We start from the raw sequence: 22586 nt of genomic DNA on the forward strand, positions 1-22586 counted from the left end.
GTGTTTCGTAAAGGTAAGTGTACATACGTATCTGCTGTTTGTCCTCATCCTCTGTCACCACTTTCGGAGATAGCCTCACTCGAAAGGTAAGCTTCCACATTTTACTACATACGTACAGTATTTCTTGTATACTATGTACACTAATACACTTTATTTACAGGTAATTAGCATTATGTATTAAGTTAGGTATTGAATGGTCCAAATTGTTGTAGTATTTCATTGTTTATAGGTCAATTTAGCTTTATTACGAAATTTACTGGGGTGTTTTTGGAGGGCTTGGAACGGATTAGCCATTTCACATGTAAAATGCGGTCCAAGATACGAAAAACTCATGATACGAAGGGCGCCTCGGAATGGATTAATTTTGTATCTTGAGGTACTACTGTATACACACACACACACACACACACATATATATGTATATACGTATATATATATAATATATACATATATATATATTATAATATAAATTTTATATATATATATATATATATAATATATATATATATATATATATTATATATATATATATATATACATATAATATATACATAATATATACAGGCAGTCCCCGGGTCACGACGGGGGTTCCGTTCTTAAGACGCGTCGTAACCCGAAAATCGTCGTAAGCCGGAACGACGTTGTTAAAAACGTGTCCACAGGGAAAATTTCACTAATTTGCAATTTTTTCTTTGGGTCGTATCTCTAAAATTATCACTAATTTACTTTTTTCATGTGCAACACTGTGTATTCACAAATTACTGTATATTTTCATTAAATACAAGAGAGAGAGAGAGAAGAGAGGAGAGAGAGAGAGAGTTACATAAAACCATTAAAATTCGTTGACCATTGTATGGCATTGTTACTTTTCTCAGCACGAGTGTCACTGGAGTTATGAGGGTAGGGAAATTGATACAGAAAAGACAAAGGGAAGCATTTTCTTTGGAAATTAGTTTATCGTATTATTACTACTTCTATTATTATTATTATTATTATTATTATTATATAATAATAATAATAATAATAATAATAATAATAATAATAATAATAATAATAATAGAAGGAATTATCCTTACAAGTGAAAACGGAAAGGTCATTTTTATCTCTTTAAAATACGACCATTATGAATTTGTAATTACAGTTTTGTTATTATTATTATTATTATTATTATTATTATTATTATTATATATTATTATTATTATTATTATTATTATTATTATTATTATTATTATTATTATTATTATTAAATAACTGAAATTATCAATAAACATTTTACATACTAGTACCATAAAAATTCTTTCATCTCGGTAAAAAAAAGAGAGAGAGAGTGTTTATCTCTCTCTGTTCTCTTAAAAAATATTTATAACGCTTCCAGCGAAAAGAGAGGAGGGAGTTACCACTATGACACATTATTATCTTGTGTGGCAAAAAAAGAGAGAGAAGAAGAGAGAGATAGAGAGAGGAGAGAGAGAGAGAGAGGCGAGAGAGAGAGTTAACCTTAATTAAAAGTGACATGGATAGATTAGTATTGTATTTCTTTAAAATACTATCACGTATGAATTTTGTAATTACAGTTATTATATTATTATTATTATTATTATTATTATTATTATTATTATTATTATTATTATTATTATTTATTGAAAGTAAATTAAAAAACAAATAGTACAAGCACATAAAAAATCTCGAGTCTCAGTAAATGAGAGAGAGAGAGAGAGAGAAGAGAGAGAGAGAGAGAGGGTGGGGGGGGGGGAAATTCATGAGCACTTGATTGCAAACACAGCAGCTCTTCCCCCTCCTGGCTGTCACAGAACTTGATATATCTGACAGTTTTAGTACCTGGAGTTAGAGAAAGGTCACTGAAAGAAGACTGGGATTTCCTTCATTCTTCCATAATTTTTTAAATATATAAGCTAAAATCTTACTAATTCACTATGGTATTTTCTTTAATGAATTTACAGTAGTACCTCGAGATACGAAAGGCTCTACCTACGAAAAACTCGAGATATGAAAGCCAATGCGAAAAATTTTACTGCTCCTACATACGAAAAGTTTTCAAGATACGAAAGGTTGTTGCTGTAAAGTCCCGAGATTTGCCCGGACCACCGAGAACAATTTTAAAACTCCCGCGCCGCCAACTGAGTAAACTCGCCACCATCCTCCCGCTCTCCCATTGGTTCCTGATGCTAGTCACCCCATAAGGTCCTGCTCTCCTATTGGTCAGCATCTACCCCTTGTGCTTTAAGTATTCTATTGTAAAAGGTTGCTGTAAATTGAAAAACTTATACATGCAATACATTTAATAAAAAAAAAACATTAGGTAAAGATAGAATAAAGAATAGAAATGAATGGTTATCATACTGTTTGGTAGTTTCAGTAGTTGAAGAGAGATAATGAAAATTTATGGCTTACTGTGTAAAAGTGATTGCTTGGCGATCGTTCGATACTAGTAAGTGCTGGATGTAAACAGATGTTTGGAAGCTTTTTTTTGTTTGTTTGTTTATTATAGTTAATGGTTACTTAATAATTATTTGAAATGAGTACATGCAATACATTTAATAAAAATATTGTGAATTAGATATCAGAAAATATAAAATAAATCAGTCTGCCAACAAATAGGTATTTTTTAGAATTCTTCTTCTGTTTTATTATTACGTTACGTATTACGTATGTTTCATTACAGCTGTCAGTAAACTCGGTATCTCCATTAGGTAAGATAGAGAATAAAGAATAGAAATGAATGGTTATTATACTGTTTGGTGGTTTCATTAGTTGAAGAGAGATATTAATGATAATTTATGGCTTACTGTGTGCTAGGAAAAATGATTGCTTGGCGCTCGTTCGATACTCGTAAGAATGTAAACAATCGATTGGAAGGTTTGTTTTTTCTTTGTTTGTGTATTATAGTTAATGATTAATTAATAATTATTTGAAATGAGTACATACTGATTATTTATACATTTTATATTCTAAGCTTTTAGCTCTTAGGTTTAGATGTCAGAATCATAGACTAGGCTACAGTAGCAACCGCTAACATAGGCTAGGCTTATTGCTAAGGGACATATGCTAAAGTCCTAATATATGTAGTAAAAATGGGGTTGAACATGACATGCAGTTGAATATTACTCAAGTATGTACAGTATTTTGCCTTTTTGGAGTCATATTTCTTCCGTCGGATCGGTGTCGTAACCCTAGAACATGTGTTTTAGGCCTGGAAATATAATTTACTGGGGTGTTTTTGGAGGGCTTGGAACAGATTAGCCATTTTACATGTAAAATGTGTTCCAAGATACGAAAAACTCATAATACGAAGGCCGTCTCGGAACAGATTAATTTCGTATCTCGAGGTACCACTGCATATTATTGCTGTGTAAATTAATATTAATATTTGAAAATAGTAAATCATTTACTTATCATACAAAAAAACATACATCTTTGTGGTAGAGAGAGAGAGAGAGAGAGAGAGAGAGAGAGAGAGAGAGAGAGAGAGAGAGAGAGAGAGAGAGAATTATTATTTTTATTAAGTGATATCATTTCAACTTAGTAAACTTACTAATACACTATTAATCAAAATTAATATTTGAAAATTAGTAAATCATTTTTGTATTATAAAAATGTATTTTCTGGGTCGACCTGTGTTCGCCGGTGAAAAGGTCCTTCTTGCTACTTTTCTGATATAAATAGTTTCCAAATATACCAGAGAAAGTTTTAGCATTGGTATGCAGAGGTTACTACCCTCGCGCGAGCACCCTAAGGGCGTCGTGTATAAAGAAAGGGCGTGTGAAAGCCACTATTCACAGGTCGTCTTCCATTTAGATTATTCCTTCATCAACATACATATGTGGGGTGCGCCGTAACAGCGGTCTCAACTACACCGTCTTGGACCACCCCGCCACCACCCGATGCTAGCGCCATCTGACATCCTTCTTTTTGGACTTTTGAGTGCAAAACGCTTTTTGAATTGTGCGTACTTTCTCACAAGAATTTGGATGGCTGAGGCTCAAATTGTCACCTACACCTATGTTAAGTACCCCAATTTCTGTTTTCAATAAGAAAAGTTAAAGAAATTTGGTATAAACCCGCGTAATCGTTTTTAATATGAGCGCGGGGTGACGGCCATGTTCAGCCATCCGAGAGCGTACTCAAAGCATTGCTGTGTTGTGATCTAGCTATCTAGATACTTATTTAGTGATTATTGCTGTGTCGCTCTTCACATGCCATTAATGATATTTTTGCTAGGATCGGAATGCTGTGAGATCGCTGTTTTATTAAAAAAAACTTAGACTCAAGTGATTTTAGGTTTAAGAAATAACGAGATCGCATCTCGTAATGGTGGCGATGTAAACAATGCCGAGTCCCGCAATTAGATCTAGTGAGAATAGTCACTTTACAAAGCGAGAAAGAGAGTTTCTACACAACCAGTGTTAATAATGTTAGAATAAAAGTACACATATCCCGACTTTTGGAGATATGAGAAGGAATAAATACTTCTTTTTTCCGTCTTCATGAGGCTTAATTAGGCCTCTCTCTCTCTCTCTCTCTCTCGCTCGCTTTATTTTTGATTTAGTGACTAGCCTATATCATTTATGCATGTATAGTCGTAAGAGGGTTTTTATTAGCTAACCCTTTATATGAGAGTAGCGTTTTAAGGTTCACATGGGAATATTGAAATAAAATTCTAAATTTCCAGTGTTGAAGAGAGGCTGGAATATTCCCCCTCTTTCTTCAGTATGCCTTATTAAGTACTTACATAGGCTTTGTCTAAAGGCCCAATGTAGCATAGGCTCAATCCTTATACACGCTGGTTCAAGGTCAACGAAACCTGAATAGGCTCTCAATTACAAAAGTGTTAGGTTCAAGGTAGTTATTATGCTATTATAGCCTGTTCGATATACCATATTATATGACATAGGCTAGCCTATGTACATCAGTTTACGTGGCCCTCGGCCGATAGCGAAAGTATCATAGTGACCCACGGGGTAGCAGCGCTACGTTACCAGTTAATGACCATCTTGTCCAGGGAAGCCAGTTGGCATCTAAATTCCCCGACAATGCCATTTTCGAATGGATCTAATTGGTCATAGGTGTCCTGCCTTGTTGGTAACTAAGCCACATCATCTTTTAGATGATTTGTCTCCCTATTGGTCAACGATACTCGTAATCGGCAGGTGGGCCATGGGTGATCGCGTCTATAGCCAGTCTTTAAAGGACCGCCATTTGCTAATCCACCCCTTCCCCCCTCACTCTCATCTCCTTCCCCTCCATCCTCCCTTATAGCCCCTCCCCTCCTTCCCCGCTACTGCTCAGGGGAGACAAGGAACAGGGCCGAGGGGTAGGTAATACGATAGTAATTACTTAACAGGAGCTCCGTTACCAGAGCTCCGCTGTTGGAGAACTCCGTCGGCTTTAAGAGATCGTATTAGGGAAGTTATTTCTAATTCCTTTATTTTGTAATAAGAGTTGTTGTTCATCTCTCATTCAAGCTCCGGTGGTGCTTATGTCGGCTGGGAGACACCTCCCCTCGACGGGCTCCTCGGTTAATTGATATGGTACTCGTTCTTGGCTCCAACCCTGTTTGCTCCGGTGGTCTAACCCCCACCGGAGATTCATTGGGAACAAATTTATTTGCTACCTTGTCATTGTTTGTATCTCATATCAATTAGCTCCGGTGCCCTCTGGTGTGCATGGGAAAGATAGAGCATCCTTGATCTTCTCGGATTTACATATACAGTGGACCTCCCATATTCGCGTTCTCCAGATTCGCGGACTCACACATTCGCGGATTTCTCTCGGGAACGTTTCCCTGCATTATTCGCGGAAAATTCGCGCATTCGCACTATTTTTCTATGGTAAATATCCACAAATTCCTGGTATTTTTGATGAATTTCATCATAAAATGCACTTTATGTGATAAAACTATAAAAAAAACCGTGTATGAAAATTTTTAGTTGGTTTTTCTTGAGTTTTAACTAACAAAATAGACTATTTTTAGCATTTTTATAGGGGTTCCAAACATTCACGGGTTCTAACTATTCACGGGGGGTCTGGTACGCATCCCCTGCGAATACGGGGGGACCACTGTATATATATGAGATACAGTACACTCTCTCCTAATAACTGTGGTGGCTAGCTCCAGCAGGCCTATCCACAATCATGCCATGCTAAGACAAGTTGCATGCCCCATTAGACTTAAGTTTAGATAAGTATCTCCCCTAAGGAGAATAAGTACTTATTGAAAATATTATATTACAGAAAGCCCGCTGCGCCTTCCAAAGGTGTCCGGCTTACTTCAGCGATCCGGTGGGCCTTGACGTCTGCCGGTCGCACGCCCATTGTGCCATTTCCTTTATGGCTGTGGAGGGCCAGACCCCTTTGGTCTGGTTTTCAGAGTCCTGCTCTCTCTGCTTTGAGCTGGTCTCAGTATTTTTGAACGAGGAAGTAAGCTTTGAAGCTACATTTATATGTGCATGGTTTCTAGATAAGTTCCTCATTTATATTGGCACAGACCTAGTTTAAGATCTAGCCAATAAGACTCAAAATACCACCTCATCCCAGATGGAGGAGGAGAGCCTGAAGACTGCCAAGGCAAACCTGAGGCAGTGGGTTTCCGGGTTCAACCGGAACACTCCACAAGGTTGCCCATACGTGCTAGATTGCAACCTAAGATCCCGTCTGTTCCCTGCTTCTCTGTCGGCATCGGTGGAGAAGGCCGTGGCTGCCCCCATCATGGAAGCCATCCGAGCTGCGATGGTTCCGCCCCCAGAGGAGCAGCAGTTAACGGGAGAGGTGGCAGCGCTGGACATCCATCTGGAACCGATGGATGAGCAGATAAGTGGCGAAGACGTTACGACGGCCACTTTTATTTCTCCTACCCCTTCTTCTTCATCTTCATTCCTGGGCTTTGATAAGTCTATTCCTTCACCTTGGGAAGGATCTAGGTCAGTCCGACCCAAGGTTAAGACCTTAAAGGCATCGAAGTCATTATCCAAGGCTTCGAAATCAACTCCGTCGGCAGCGACAGCGTTGTCACCGGCCTTTAGGCCCTCGACTTAGTCAGATTCGTCGCTTGCTGCCAAGGTTCCTCCTCCTACCAAAGGACAGAGGAGTAAGCCGCTAAGACAAAGGCAACGGAGCTTGATTATCAACATGACCTTCTGGCGGACAAGCTTTTGTCCAAAATCAGAGACGCGGTGGACGAGAGACTCGATCATAGAATGTATTCTCTAACGCCGGCCTCTGCTCCAGACACTCAGACCGTGTCAGAGATCGTGGCGGAGCAGCTCAGGCCCATTAAAGACATGATTGCAGGCCTGCTCCACTCCGGAACTCCAGCGGCTCCGCCGGCAGTTCCGGATGCCTCGAAACTTCCGCCGTTCGATAAGAGCAACCCTTGGCGGTGCGCCCTCCATGCTCCCTACCTGGATGGCACTTTAACCATGGAGGAACTGGGTACTCGACCGCTATCGGATTTTGAGTTCCACCCAAAAGACCTGCAGTTCCCCTTCAATGGTTTTGTCCGATTCACGGAGAACGCGTCGGTCAGGATGGATATAGTTCCCAAGGAAACAGTTATTTTTCCGAAGGAACAAGCCCAAGCTGTCTGGGTTCGCACATTGACCGAATGGGGATGTATCAATACTAAATTGGCACCACAAAAGGGGTCTTATACTATTTTCACGACACCCCAAGGAGTCCCTTCTCCGTTTACGGACAAGAGCGCGGAGCTAACGCTCCAAGCGGCGTATGAAGATCTCCCTATGACACTCCTAAGGGAAACGGATGCTACCTCCCTCCTCATACCAGCCACTAGGGAATTCTGGCATGATGCTCTGTCGACCTTTACGGTCGGGAAGTTAGACCCTGACTGTGCCTCTGCTCTGTTTTCAGACAGACTTCCTAGACTGCCAGAAAACTTGCTGAAAGCGGAGTTTGAGGCAAGATCGAGGTTGGCTAGGTCCATCAACGTGGTGATTTCACTAGAGTTGGTGGCCTCCTTCAATAGGGAAGAGCAGATCTTCAAGTTACTAACGAAAAGTCTATTGCAGACTTTTCAGTTGGACCTTCATGAATTTACTGCAGCCACGAGAACCTGCAGGAAATATGTGTTGGCTGAGGCATCTATTAGGCATGAGCCTAATAGACTGATTAAGTCCTCATTCTGGGGAAAGAATCTTTTTCCCAGGTGGAAGTAGATAAGGTACTACAGGAGGCCTCTAGGACAAACCAGAGCCTCCGAGTTTGTTGGGGACTTCTATCAAAACAGAAGTTCGAACCAACGACAAAGCACCAAAAGCCAAAGAAGAAGCAGAAGTACTATGCTCTGTACAAAGCTTCTCAAGGCCAGCAACACCTTCTCAAGGCCCAGGCGTCGAAACCCTCGACGTCCAAAGCACCTCCGCCACAACAGTTCATGTTAGTACCAGCTCCACAGCGCTCGCAATCAATGGATGCGGCAACTTGGATGTCTTCTCCGGCCTTTAGCCCGGTTTACGAAGCCACCGGAGCATTTTGGTGTTATGCTAGGCAATCCGGTGGTGGCAAGCTAGGGGTCAGTCCCGCCAGCGGGGCGAACCTAGAGCTAGAGGTGCAAGGGGAGGCAGAGGATATAAACCAACACAACCAGTGAGACGAACCGGGTAGGAGGGAGACTATACCGGTTCCGAGATCGATGGACCTTCAGCCCTTGGGCACACAGTATTGTTTCCAAAGGATTGGGTTGGAGGTGAATAAAGGGGTCTCCTCCTCCGCCGGTGAAATTCTTCAGACGCTCACACCAGATCTGAAAGAATACACAAAAGATCTCCTACAGAAAAAGGCTATAAAGAGAGTAAAAAGCCTGAAATTCCAGGGACGTCTGTTTACTGTTTCAAAGAAGAATTCTTCCAAAATGAGAGTAATTCTGGACTTGTCCAAACTGAATTATTACATTCTTTGCGACAAGTTCCATATGCTGACTGTCTCTCAGGTGCGGACCTTACTTCCCCGTGGGGCCGTCACCACCTCTATAGATCTTACAGACGCCTATTATCATGTTCCAATAGTAAGAAACTTCTCTCCGTACCTAGGCTTCCGCCTAGGCACAAAATCCTATGCATTCAAGGTGATGCCTTTCGGCCTCAACATTGCACCCAGGATATTTACAAAACTAGGAGAGACAGTATTACAAGAACTCAGGAACCAAGGAATAATGCTGGTAGCCTCCCTAGACGACTGGCTCATTTGGGAAAGCACAGTAGAAGCAGAGCAACAACCAAAGTAATTCGGTTTCGGCAGAGTCTAGGCTTTCAGTTGAATCTGAAGAAATCCCGACTGCAACCAGCAACCCAGTTCGAATGGCTGGGTATTCATTGGGACCTGCAGGACCACAAGCTATCCCTCCCAACCAAGAAGGTCAAGGAGATAGCTTCAGCGACAAAACATTTCATCAGGAACATAAAGATATCATGACGATCTTTAGAAAGAATCCTCGGCTTACTCCAATTTGCCTCGGTAACAGACGTCCTATTGAAAGCCAAACTCAAAGACATCAATCGTGTTTGGAGGAAGAGAGCCAATATACATCTAAGAGACAAAGTCTCAACGATTCCCCCTCTATTGGTAAAGAAACTTCTTCCTTGGACGAAGTCCAAGAACCTTACCAAAGCAGTTCCTATGCAATTTCCCCCTCCGCAAGTGACGATTCATACAGACGCATCACTCAGTGGTTGGGGGGGATACTCCCAACACCATATGTTCCAAGGGACCTTGTCCCTCAGCATGAAAAATTTCCATATAGTACAGTGGTACCTCGAGATACGAAATTAATCCGTTCCGAGACGGCCTTCGTATTATGAGTTTTTCGTATCTTGGAACACATTTTACATGTAAAATGGCTAATCTGTTCCAAGCCCTCCAAAAACACCCCAGTAAATTATATTTCCAGGCCTAAAACACATGTTCTAGGGTTACGACGGAAGAAATTTGTCTCCAAAAAGGCAAAATACTGTACATACTTGAGTAATATTCAACTGCATGTAATGTTCAACCCCATTTTTACTGCATAATATTAGGACTTTAGCATATGTCCCTTAGCAATAAGCCTAGCCTATGTTAGCGGTTGCTACTGTAGCCTAGTCTATGATTCTGACATCTAAACCTAAGAGCTAAAAGCTTAGAATATAAAATGTATAAATAATCAGTATGTACTCATTTCAAATAATTATTAATTTTTAATCATTAACTATAAATACACAAACAAGAAAAATCAAACCTTTCCAATCGATTGTTTACATTCTTACGAGTATCGAACGAGCACCAAGCAATCATTTTTCCTAGCACACAGTAAGCCATAAATTGTCATTAATATCTCTCTTCAACTAATGAAACCACCAAACAGTATAATAACCATTCATTTCTATTCTTTATTCTATCTTTACCTAATGGAGATACCGAGTTACTGACAGCTGTAATGAAAACATACTTAATACGTAACGTGATAATAAAACAGAAGAAGAATTCTAAAAAATACCTATTTGTTGGCAGACTGATTTATTTTATATTTTCTGATATCTAATTCACAATTTTTTTATTAAATGTATTGCATGTACTCATTTCAAATAATTATTAAGTAACCATTAACTATAATAAACAAACAAACAAAAAAAAGCTTCCAAACGTCTGTTTACATCCAGCACTTACTAGTATCGAACGATCGCCAAGCAATCACTTTTACACAGTAAGCCATAAATTTTCATTATCTCTCTTCAACTACTGAAACTACCAAACAGTATGATAACCATTCATTTCTATTCGTTATTCTATCTTTACCTAATGTTTTTTTTTTTATTAAATGTATTGCATGAATAAGTTTTTCAATTTACAGCAACCTTTTACCAATAGAATACTTAAAGCACAAGGGGTAGATGCTGACCAATAGGAGAGCAGGACCTTATGGGGTGACTAGCATCAGGAACCAATGGGAGAGCGGGAGGATGGTGGCGAGTTTACTCAGTTGGCGGCGCGGGAGTTTTAAAATTGTTCTCGGTGGTCCGGGCGAATCTCGGGACTTTACAGCAACAACCTTTCGTGTCTTGAAAACTTTTCGTATGTAGAGCAGTAAAATTTTTCGTATTGGCTTTCGTAACTTGGATTTTTCGTAAGTTGAGCCTTTCGTATCTCGAGGTACTACTGTAAATGTGTTGGAAGCAATGGCAGTGTTTCTAACCTTGAAGCGATTGTCCCCTCACAAGAAAAGTCATGTGAGGATAGTCTCAGACAACGCAGCAGTAGTCCACTGCATAAACAGAGGGGGATCCAAGTCACCCAAACTGAATCATGTTCTAGTAACAATCTTTACCTTACCAGCAAAAAGGAACTGGTTCCTGTCAGCAACACATCTGGCTGGAGTGAGAAATGTTATAGCGGACGCTTTATCCAGGATCAAACCAGTAGAGTCGGAATGGTCCCTAGACATGACTTCGTTTTGGTGGATATCCAGACTGGTTCCAGGTCTCCAGGTGGATCTGTTTGCGACAAGCACCAATCACAAACTTCCTTGTTATATAGCCCCCAACCTGGACCCTCAGGCTTATGCCATAGACGCATTAGCACTAGACTGGAACCTCTGGCAGAAGATTTATCTGTTCCCTTCAGTGAATCTTCTGATGAGGGTACTACACAAACTACACTCCTTCAAAGGACAAGTAGCTCTAGTAATACCCAACTGGCCCAAAAGCAACTGGTTTCCGCTCCTGCTAGAGCTGAAACTCCCAGACGGATCCCTCATCCGAAGTTGACACGGGTGGTTCAAGCATGGACTGTGTCAGCTTCCTCAGGAATGCTACAAACCCTAACTTTGTGGACTTCATGAAGTTTGCGGCTCATAGAGATGCAAATATATTGATCCGGATAACGTCATATTCATAGAATCTGACAAGAGGGATTCAACGCTTGGGCAGTGCGATTCAGCTGTTAAGAATTTAGCGGACTTCTTAAAGAATTCAGACATTCTTCAGATGACCCCTAACCTGGCCATTTCATTCTTTAGAACTTTGTTTGAAAAAGGCCTAACCGCTAGTACTATTACAACAATTAAGTTGGCCCTGAAAAAGAATTTTCAGGTCAGATTTAACATAAATCTAGCAGATTCTTATTTTTTGTCCATTCCAAATGCTTGTGCACGGCTTAGACCTACAGCCCATCCACAAAAAGACACCTGGTTTTTAAACGATGTTTTGAAACTAGCCTCGGACACCAATAATGAATCCTGCTCTTACATTTCTCAGATGAGAAAAACCTTGTTTCTTACAGCCATGGCCTCAGGTGCCAGAATATCAGAATTAGCAGCTCTCTCCCGTAATCCTGAGAACATAGATTTCCTCCCGTCAGGAGAAGTACTGCGCTCTCCGGACAGGAGTTTCCTAGCTAAGAATGAAGACCCTCAAAATAGATGGTTTCCTTGGAAGATTATACCTTTACCTCAGGATACGTCTCTGTATCCTGTAGTGACTCTTAAGTAATTTTTAGCTAGGTCCTCCTCACGATCCTCCGGTCCCTTATTTATCAGAGAGCAAGGAGGTACTATCTCCATATAGGGTTTTAGACAGCAAATACTCTACTTCATAAAATGGGCTAACCCAGAATCTTTCCCACATGCTCATGGCATTCGGGCGGTAGCCACATCAATTAACTATTTTCAAAACATGAATTTTGATGATCTTAAGAAGTTTACGGGTTGGAAATCTTCTCTAGTTTTTAAACGCCACTATTGTAGAACATTCAAGCCCTAGAAATTTTCTACCATAGCTGCGGGGAGATTAGTCTCTCCTGAGTAGTTTATCCTCTTATTTCATTTTTCGTCCCATTCTTAATACTTTCTCCCTTCTACCTGCCACTCTCGCCACGATGCCTCTCACCTCGGTGGGGCAGAAACAGCCATCCAGAGTATGATGTTCTCCCCTAGGGAGTGTCGAACAGCCTCGGGTGAACGTCAGCCAGGTTCCCAACCCTCCACCATCACCACAGACCCCACACTATGGCAGTAGGTAACTTTTAGCCTTTCTCCACTTCCTGCCATACCTTCTGTGGTTTAAATATAAATGTATGGAGAACTCACCTTACAATCTCTAGCCAAGTTGAGTAGGTTCAGAGTCTCCACAACTGCAGCTTACACTTGATGAGAACAATAGTTACCACACACATACAATGGACAAAATGCCATAGCAGCAGATAATCATAGCTAAAACACAACACAGGACAAATATAAAGAAATACTACAAGACAATCATAGCTAAAACACAACACAGGACGAACATAAACAAACACTGCACAAACACCACGGCAAAACACACTTTAACCTTACCTACAAATTCAGTTTTCACCACCAAGACCTAACTACACCTCCATTGTCAACTGTGGTTTTCGATGACAACGAAGAATCAGCTTGGCAGCACTAGCCATCTGGAACCTGTACCAGCAAGGTCTCAAGCCCAACAGCCAATTCCCCTTCATTCTTTCCACCATCAAGACTACAGTTGCCAACCTCTCAGCATCTGCAGTTTTCCCAGTGCTTTGCTTTGCTGTACACTGAACATTTACTTATTTTATGAATATACACTAACACTATCGTGCAATACTAATAAACACAAAACCTAGAATTATACCTCAATAACCTTAATATTTTGTTATTTGCACCACACCTTCACAGAGCAATTCAACAATGCACATCCATCCTCTGCAAAAAGAATAATATTCATGAGGGTCCACAGTAAAGGATGATGTAAAACTTTCCCACTCTATACTGTAACACTCCCAGTAGGGGAGTAGAGCCATCAGTGCACCTCGAGCAGTGCACTGTAGGCATTAGGTCCTGTGTAAACATATTTAGGGCTGTGTACAGTCAGGGTTTGTATGTAAAAAAGAAACGCTGAAAAATACTATAGGATTTCTCAGTCAGACTAGACTCATACCTATATATAATAGAAATGATAACACTTACAGGAAATGTTAACACAGGCTATTGTTTGTAATTTAGCCGTGGCTGTTGGTTTAGTTTATAGTGCCTGCAATGTACATATTTGTCTGAAAGTCATGTGATAACATTAAAATCTTGAGCATTAAATATTAACCCAAAGAAACAGTTTTGTGAAAGATTTTCATGTTGGTTCACATTGATGTTTACATTGATTTTATGCATTTTCCCATTTAAAACAACCTGAAATTATTTGTGAGCTGATTTAAACCCTTTTTTCTATCACTTAGAATTCAAAACATGGAGTTTTCAGTAAGGAGGAAGATAACGCATACAGTGAAGAACCTTTGCTACCATGTTTATCTTCATCCTCCCAGTTTGGGGTTGTTATTGGTAAGTGTGTATAGTTTGTGAATAGCAGGCATAAAAGCTAGTACTCTATGTTGTACTGTAACCATAGTTGGTAAAATTAAGAGGAATTAATGTTATCATTCATGTCTGTGTTAACAAAATTTCTTGCTCAAGGGTAAAATGGTTTTTTATTTTAGAACTTTGTAAATTTATTCATACAGTAAGCCCCTCAAGAGGATAAATTTTGGGGGGATTTTTGTGAAAATTTGAATGATTGTTGCTGTGGAACCCATTTATCTAGCTCATGATAATTTAACAGAGATTTTCTAGGAATTCAGACATAGAAGATCAATGAAGGCAAGGGTTGGGTACGTGTATTGCCTAACCAAAGAAGCTGTGGTCAAGAGCACAATTCATTCTTTAACCTTTGAATAAAGGATTGGTCCCCATACAGAAGTCTTGTAATGTTAGAGATGCTTTGGCTACCATTTTACTCTTTATGCAGTTATTTTATAGCTTTAAATATCATATAAGTTCTTTCCACTCGTTTCCGTCTTGTTCAGTTGCTGCCATAATTCCCTATCTAGCCCGTCTGTATATTCCTTTCTTAGCATGTTGTTATGGACCCATCCTCCAATTGGTGTTCTGACATTCCCATATACGTATACATGATACCATTCTCCTCTGTCCAAATCAACTTGGTCCATTTTCCAGTCTCTGAACATAATATCCTTATTATTATTATTTTTTTTTTTTTTTTTTTTTTTCTTTTTTGTTGCTCTATCACAGTCCTCCAATTCGACTGGGTGGTATTTATAGTGTGGGGTTCCAGGTTGCATCCTGCCTCCTCACTTTTCTTACTATGTGTGCCGTTTCTCTGCATGAGTCCTGGGGCTACTTCAGCCTCTAGTTTTTCTAGATTCCTTTTCAGGGATCTTGGGATCGTGCCTAGTGCTCCTATGATTATGGGTACGATTTCCACTGGTATATCCCATATCCTTCTTATTTCTATTTTCAGATCTTGATACTTATCCATTTTTTCCCTCTCTTTCTCTTCAACTCTGGTGTCCCATGGTATTGCGACATCAATGAGTGATACTTTCTTCTTGACTTTGTCAATCAACGTCACGTCTGGTCTGTTTGCACGTATCACCCTATCCGTTCTGATACCATAGTCCCAGAGGATCTTTGCCTGATCGTTTTCTATCACTCCCTCAGGTTGGTGCTCGTACCACTTATTACTGCAAGGTAGCTGATGTTTCTTGCACAGGCTCCAGTGGAGGGCTTTTGCCACTGAATCATGCCTCTTTTTGTACTGGTTCTGTGCAAGTGACGGGCATTCGCTTGCTATGTGGTTTATGGTTTCATTTTTCGTATTGCACTTCATACATATGGGAGAGATGTTATTTCCGTCTATCGTATTTTGAACATATCTGGTTCTTAGGGCCTGATCTTGTGCCGCTGTTATCATTCCTTCAGTTTCCTTCTTTAGCTCTCCCCTCTGTAGCCATTGCCATGTGTCATCGCTGGCTAGTTCTTTAGTCTGTCTCATGTATTGTCCGTGCATTGGTTTGTTGTGCCAGTCCTCTGTTCTGTCTGTCATTCTCCTGTCTCTGTATATTTCTGGTTCTTCGTCTACTTTTATTAGTCCTTCTTCCCATGCACTCTTTAGCCACTCGTCTTCACTGGTTTTCATATATTGCCCAGTACTCTGTTCTCGATGTTGACACAGTCCTCTATACTTAGTAGTCCTCTCCCTCCTTCCTTTCGTGTTATGTATAGTCTGTCCGTATTTGCTCTTGGGTGTAGTGCTTTATTATTATTATTATTTTTTTTTTTTTTTTGCTCTATCACAGTCCTCCAATTCGACTGGGTGGTATTTATAGTGTGGGGTTCCGGGTTGCATCCTGCCTCCTTAGGAGTCCATCACTTTTCTTACTATGTGTGCCGTTTCTAGGATCACACTCTTCTGCATGAGTCCTGGAGCTACTTCAGCCTCTAGTTTTTCTAGATTCCTTTTCAGGGATCTTGGGATCGTGCCTAGTGCTCCTATGATTATGGGTACGATTTCCACTGGTATATCCCATATCCTTCTTATTTCTATTTTCAGATCTTGATACTTATCCATTTTTTCCCTCTCTTTCTCTTCAACTCTGGTGTCCCATGGTATTGCAACATCAATGAGTGATACTTTCTTCTTGACTTTGTCATTCAACGTCACGTCTGGTCTGTTTGCACGTATCACCCTATCCGTTCTGATACCATAGTCCCAGAGGATCTTTGCCTGATCGTTTTCTATCACTCCTTCAGGTTGGTGCTCGTACCACTTATTACTGCATGGTAGCTGATGTTTCTTGCACAGGCTCCAGTGGAGGGATTTTGCCACTGAATCATGCCTCCTTTTGTACTGGTTCTGTGCAAGTGCCGGGCATTCGCTTGCTATGTGGTTTATGGTTTCATTTTTCGTATTGCACTTCCTACATATGGGAGAGATGTTATTTCCGTCTATCGTTCTTTGAACATATCTGGTTCTTAGGGCCTGATCTTGTGCCGCTATTATCATTCCTTCAGTTTCCTTCTTTAGCTCTCCCCTCTGTAGCCATTGCAATGTTTCATCGCTGGCTAGTTCTTTAGTCTGTCTCACGTATTGTCTGTGCATTGGTTTGTTGTGCCAGTCCTCTGTTCTGTCTGTCATTCTCCTGTCTCTGTATATTTCTGGGTCTTCGTCTGCTTTTATTAGTCCTTCTTCCCTCCCATTGCACTCTTTAGCCACTCGTCTTCACTGGTTTTCAGATATTGCCCCAGTGCTCTGTTCTCGATGTTGACACAGTCCTCTATACTTAGTAGTCCTCTCCCTCCTTCCTTTCGTGTTATGTATAGTCTGTCCGTATTTGCTCTTGGGTGTAGTGCTTTGTGCATTGTCATATGTTTCCTGGTTTTCTGATCTATGCTGCGGAGTTCTGCCTTCGTCCATTCCACTATTCCTGCGCTGTATCTGATTACTGGCACTGCCCATGTGTTTATGGCTTTTATCATATTTCCGGCATTGAGTTTTGACTTGAGTATCGCCTTGAGTCTCTGCATATATTCTTTCCTGATCGTGTCCTTCATCTCTTGGTGTTTTATATCCCCTCCTTCCATTATTCCCAGGTATTTGTATCCTGTCTCATCTATGTGTTTGATGTTGCTCCCATCTGGTAGCTTTATCCCTTCAGTTCTCGTTACTTTGCCTTTTGTATGTTGACTAAGGCGCATTTTTCTATTCCAAACTCCATCCTGATGTCCCCAGATACAATCCTTACAGTCTGGATTAGGGTATCTATTTCCTTGATGCTCTTACCATACAGCTTGATGTCGTCCATGAACATCAGATGGTTGATTCTGTTGCCTCTTTTCTTGAGTTGGTACCCGGCATCCATCTTCTGTAGTACTTTTGTCATGGGAATCATGGCTACTACGAAGAGTAGTGGGGACAGTGAGTCGCCCTGGAAGATCCTCTCCTGATATTAACCTCTGCTAGTCTTATTCCAGAGCTTGTAAGTATTGTATTCCAGTTGCGCATTGCATTTTTGAGGAAGCTAATGGTGTTTTCCTCTGCCCCATATATTTTCAGGCATTCTATTAGCCATGTGTGTGGTATCATGTCGAAGGCTTTCTTATAGTCTATCCATGCCATGCTTAGGCTGGTTTTCCTTCTCCTACTGTTCTTCATTACCATTTTGTCTATCAGGAGCTGATCTTTTGTGCCCCTACACTTCCTTCTGCAACCTTTCTGTTGGTGGGGGATGGTGTTTGTCTCCTCTAGGTAGTTGTATAGCCTTTCACTGATGATACCTGTTAGTAACTTCCACATTATTGGTAGGCAGGTGATAGGCCTGTAGTTACTGGCTATATTTCCCTTACTCTTGTCTTTTTATTATTATTATTATTATTATTATTATTATTATTATTATTATTATTATTATTATTATTATTATTTTGTTAAAAATGACTGCTGCTTCAGCACTATTAATCTTATAAAGAGTCTTCTCTATCTTTCTGATGACAGCTTTCTCGTGAAAGCCGTCATCAGAAAGATAGAGAAGACTCTTTATAAGATTAATAGTGCTTAAGCAGCAGTCATTTTTAACAAAACATGTCTACGAGAGGGTCTCCTTCCGAAATATTATTAATATTATTATATAATATTATTATTATTAAATTATTATGATTATTATTATTAGTTAATTATTATTGTTATTATTATTTATTTATTATTATTATTTATTATTATTTTATTATTATTATTATTATTATTATTATTATTCAGAGAAACCTCATAATCACATGAGTTAATAAAATAGGTCTGTTTGATCTTGTTATTTAAAATACAAAGGAGAAAGCTTTCGATGACCTGCATGGTCCTCCTTATCAATCTAAATATAATTGCTAACAGTGACCATACAAGAACTTTGTTTTTTGACTAGTTTACAAATAGCCTGTTTGATGATGTTGTTGGCTCTTCACGTTATCCCCTCGTTCTCCAACAGTAAACCAGCTAATCGTCTAGATCTTCGAAGTGACGGTTCGTCTCTTGAATCGTTTGATATGTTGTCCATAGCAGCTTGGGCGCCTGCAACAAGGGACACGGGATGTGTCCCTGTTACCTTAACGAAAGAAGATGAGGCAGCGGCAGGATCAGAGGTGGATAGATTATTGGTGTTATTACTATGCAAGTTTTCTCTGTTATAATCTCTTATAAACTGACAGAAAATTATTTCATGTAAAATAAAATCTTCTTGCGTAAGTGCTTTATTGCCTTCCATAGAGAGACCCCTGTTAATAATTGCTCCTTCAACCAACCTTCTAATACCTATATCCTTACTATTGAAAATTACTTTTGACTCGTTCCAATTTATGCGGTGATCGTCATTTAAACTATGTGAGACTCGTGCATTATTCTCAGCATGCAAATTATAAGCACTTTTGTGTTCATTGATTCTGATTGGTAGTCCCCTCCCACTTTCTCCGTAATATTTCTTATCGCAATCTAAACAAGGTATTTCATAAACACCAATTTCTTTGTTAAAGCTTTGGTTGGAGTTATTATTTTGCATGAGACAGCCTTTGAGTGTATTCTTATAGTTGAAGACCAGGTTGATCTTTTCTTCACCTTTTTCAACATAGATGTGCGGAAAATAGCCAATACCCTCACAGTGACTGAACAAAAACAGTTAGTTTTGAGTAAAATATCAAAGAAAATGCTGAGTCTCCCTTACTTTTACGGCATACCAAAACTTCATAAAACAGGATGCCCTCTACGTCCCATTATAGCTACTTGTAATTCGCCACAATCTGTTAGGGCTGTGTTGTTAGCCGAACAGCTCAGCCCATTATGAGGCACCTTTTCTAATGCTCACTTACTTCATTCAAGTAACTTTATAGACAGGTTTAGGACACTGGGTAATGTAAGAGGAAAAATGATTAGCCTAGATGTTACAGCCCTTTTCACTAATGTGCCTCTAGAGTTTGTCCTTACAAATTAAAGTAACAGTCAGAAATTTGAAATGTTAACTTCCCCATTCCTACAGAACAGTTTTTAGACTTTATTCATCTATGTGTCTCATTCACAATATTTTCATTCAACAGTGGAATGAAGGCTATAAACAAAAATTTGGCGTAGCAATTATTAACAGGGGTCTCTCTATGGAAGGCAATAAAGCATTTACACAAGAAAATTTTATTTTACATGAAATAATTTTCTGTCAGTTTATAAGAGATTATAACAGAGAAAACTTGCATAGTAATAACACCAATAATCTAGCCACCTCTGATACTGCCAATGCCTCATCTTCTTTCATTCAGGTAACAAGGACACATCCCGTGTCCCTTGTTGCAGGCGCCCAAGCTGCTATGGATAACATATCAAACGATTCAAGAGACGAACCGCCACTTTGAAGATCTAGGCGATTAGCTGGTTTGCCGTTGGAGAATAAGGGGATAACGTGAAGAGCCAACTACATCATCAAACAGGCTAGTATTTGTAAACTAGTCAAAAAACAAAGTTCTTGTATGGTCACTGTTAGTAATTATATTCAGATTGACAAGGAGGACCGTGCAGGTCATCGAAAGCTTTCTCCTTTGTATTTTAAACAAGATCAAGCAGACATATTATTGTGGATTTACTTTTCCATCATTATATTATTAATAAATATGTACTGTAATTTAACCAGACACATTATTCTTAACTCTCTTATTTTATAAATTTCTATTGTAAAAATCCAATAACTGAATAAATGGAAAATGTTTAAGGTTTTAACAAAAATTTTCAAGGATTTAGTTTTTAAATTTGACAATCATTTTTGGCTGAAAATTATAGTTGAAATATGTTTCATTTTCAATGTTCTTTTCGAGTGCTCATGTCTCTCTTATTGCATAGAGAAGTACAAGTCTTACATATGAATAGATTTGTGCTTAATACTAATGAGACACTCTTATTTACCTTTAGCCCAGCATTTTTTTTTTCACTTTATCCAGCCTGTTGCTACTGTCTTTTTTATTGATCTCTCACTTCATCTCACAACCCAGTACTTATGTTGCCAAGGTAACAGAAATGTTCTACCTCCATCAATGTCTGCCTTCCCACCATAACATAAGCCTCTTACACCATTTACTCACTGGTAGCTCCTCTCCTATATGCCAGGCATAAAAAAAATTTGTCCCACTTAAACTGTAATCATAAGATTTCTGATTGGCTGCCTTAACTTAAGTCTTATTCTTCCTCCAGATGCTGAGAAACAGAGGGAAATTCTAAAACCTTTTTGGAAACAAGGTAAGTGTAATTTGTTGACAACCCACATTAGCCTGAAACAGTTGATTCTTTTTATTATTATTATATCAATACATATTTCCCAATTGTATTGCAAGGTTTATATTATTTGTTTATTAACAATAACTTACAGCCATTCTATTTGTTGAACAAACCATCTCTGCAAAGAGAACAACAGCCTCAGTCATTGGCTGGTGGGCATGCACAACAGGCTCAATTAGCAAACCTGTTCGTTGTTTGTTTGTCTGCCATACGGCTATCTTTGTTTTTAGACTTATTTGATATTTTTCAAGCATTGTGTTTCATTTTCATTTCATGCTTTATATACTCATTTTAGTTTTCATTTGATTCTTGCTTAATACTTTTTTCTGGGCTAAACCTGTGTCGCTCCGTGAAATTCTCTTTATAGCACCATTTCTAAGATATAAATATTGCTAAATATACCAGAGAAAAAAGTTGCATGGAATGCTAGGAATATACCCAGCTCGCTCACCCTTATAGGGTGTCGGTATAGTAACTGGGGCGTGTTAAAACCACTATCAGAGGTCTTCTGCCATTTAGTCTCTTCCTTTGTCAATCTTCCCTTTCAAACTAGGCGCCATACCAGCGCCATCTACCGCCCAATACCGCTACTACTAGCGCCTCGATAGCCATTCCTTTAAATAGCACTGTCGTGTACACTTGTGTCTTTGACTGTAACGACATTATTTCTGGGCTCAGTTTGTGTCGCTGCGTGAAATAATCCTTATGTTCATTATTTCTAAGGTAAATGAGCTAACACATACCAGAGAAAAAAAATTCAAGAAGACGTCAGTATAACTGATTCGCTCACCCTAAATAAAAAGAGGGTGTCGGTATGGTATCTGGGGCGAGTGAGACCACTACCACGAACCTCTTGCCATTTAGAACACTCCTACACCAAATTCCCCCATCTGAGAGAGCCGACCCACAGGTCGAGGCGGCAACTACTACTACTACGCCCCACGCCACGCCATCCTTTCATTTAGCAGATTAGGAGGAACACGTGATTTTCTTTGCTCTGTGGTTTTTTGTGCTTTTCAAAGGATTACCATCATTATGGAACGTGCAGCTATCGCAGCAGCTAAGTTAAGTACCCTGAAAAGGTTTGGATTTAGTCTTGTCAGTCAAGGGGCCTGTATTTAGCGTTTTTTAGGTACGAAATAAGGCCACCTGGTCTGGCACATGGCGGCCACGGCTTGCCTCGTGTTCGTTAGGTTTCTCGGTCTTCCATACCGTGGAACCTTTCACTGTTTGACCTTTTAGGGTGTTTTTTTATCACGTGCTTCTCTAGTCTTTTTTATTATGCGTATTTTTTATTTTATTACATTTATTTACATCGTTTAGTGGGGAATTTCCTTGCCTCCCTAGATCTCGTTCATGCATGCATGTATCTATCTAGAATCGTAGGCATCTGAGTGATTATTTCTACCTAGCTATTGCTCTTCTTATCAGCTAAGG

The 22586-nt window shown here is 39.6% G+C and overlaps 1 protein-coding gene across 2 annotated transcripts in view; it reads left to right on the forward strand.

The window, feature by feature from the left end:
• LOC135217513 (U11/U12 small nuclear ribonucleoprotein 48 kDa protein-like) overlaps positions 1-22586 on the forward strand; it is a 251591-nt gene that overhangs the window by 187487 nt on the left and 41518 nt on the right. The window contains exons 2-3 of one of the 2 annotated variants that reach the window (XM_064253468.1): positions 14239-14341; positions 21066-21110. In XM_064253468.1, coding sequence (XP_064109538.1) covers positions 14239-14341; positions 21066-21110 — 148 coding nt within the window. The remainder of the gene's footprint in view (positions 1-14238; positions 14342-21065; positions 21111-22586) is intronic. The other variant, XM_064253469.1, reaches the window with a different exon arrangement.

This window comes from Macrobrachium nipponense, chromosome 7 (genome assembly GCF_015104395.2).
Source record: "Macrobrachium nipponense isolate FS-2020 chromosome 7, ASM1510439v2, whole genome shotgun sequence".
Taxonomy (NCBI): domain Eukaryota; kingdom Metazoa; phylum Arthropoda; class Malacostraca; order Decapoda; family Palaemonidae; genus Macrobrachium; species Macrobrachium nipponense.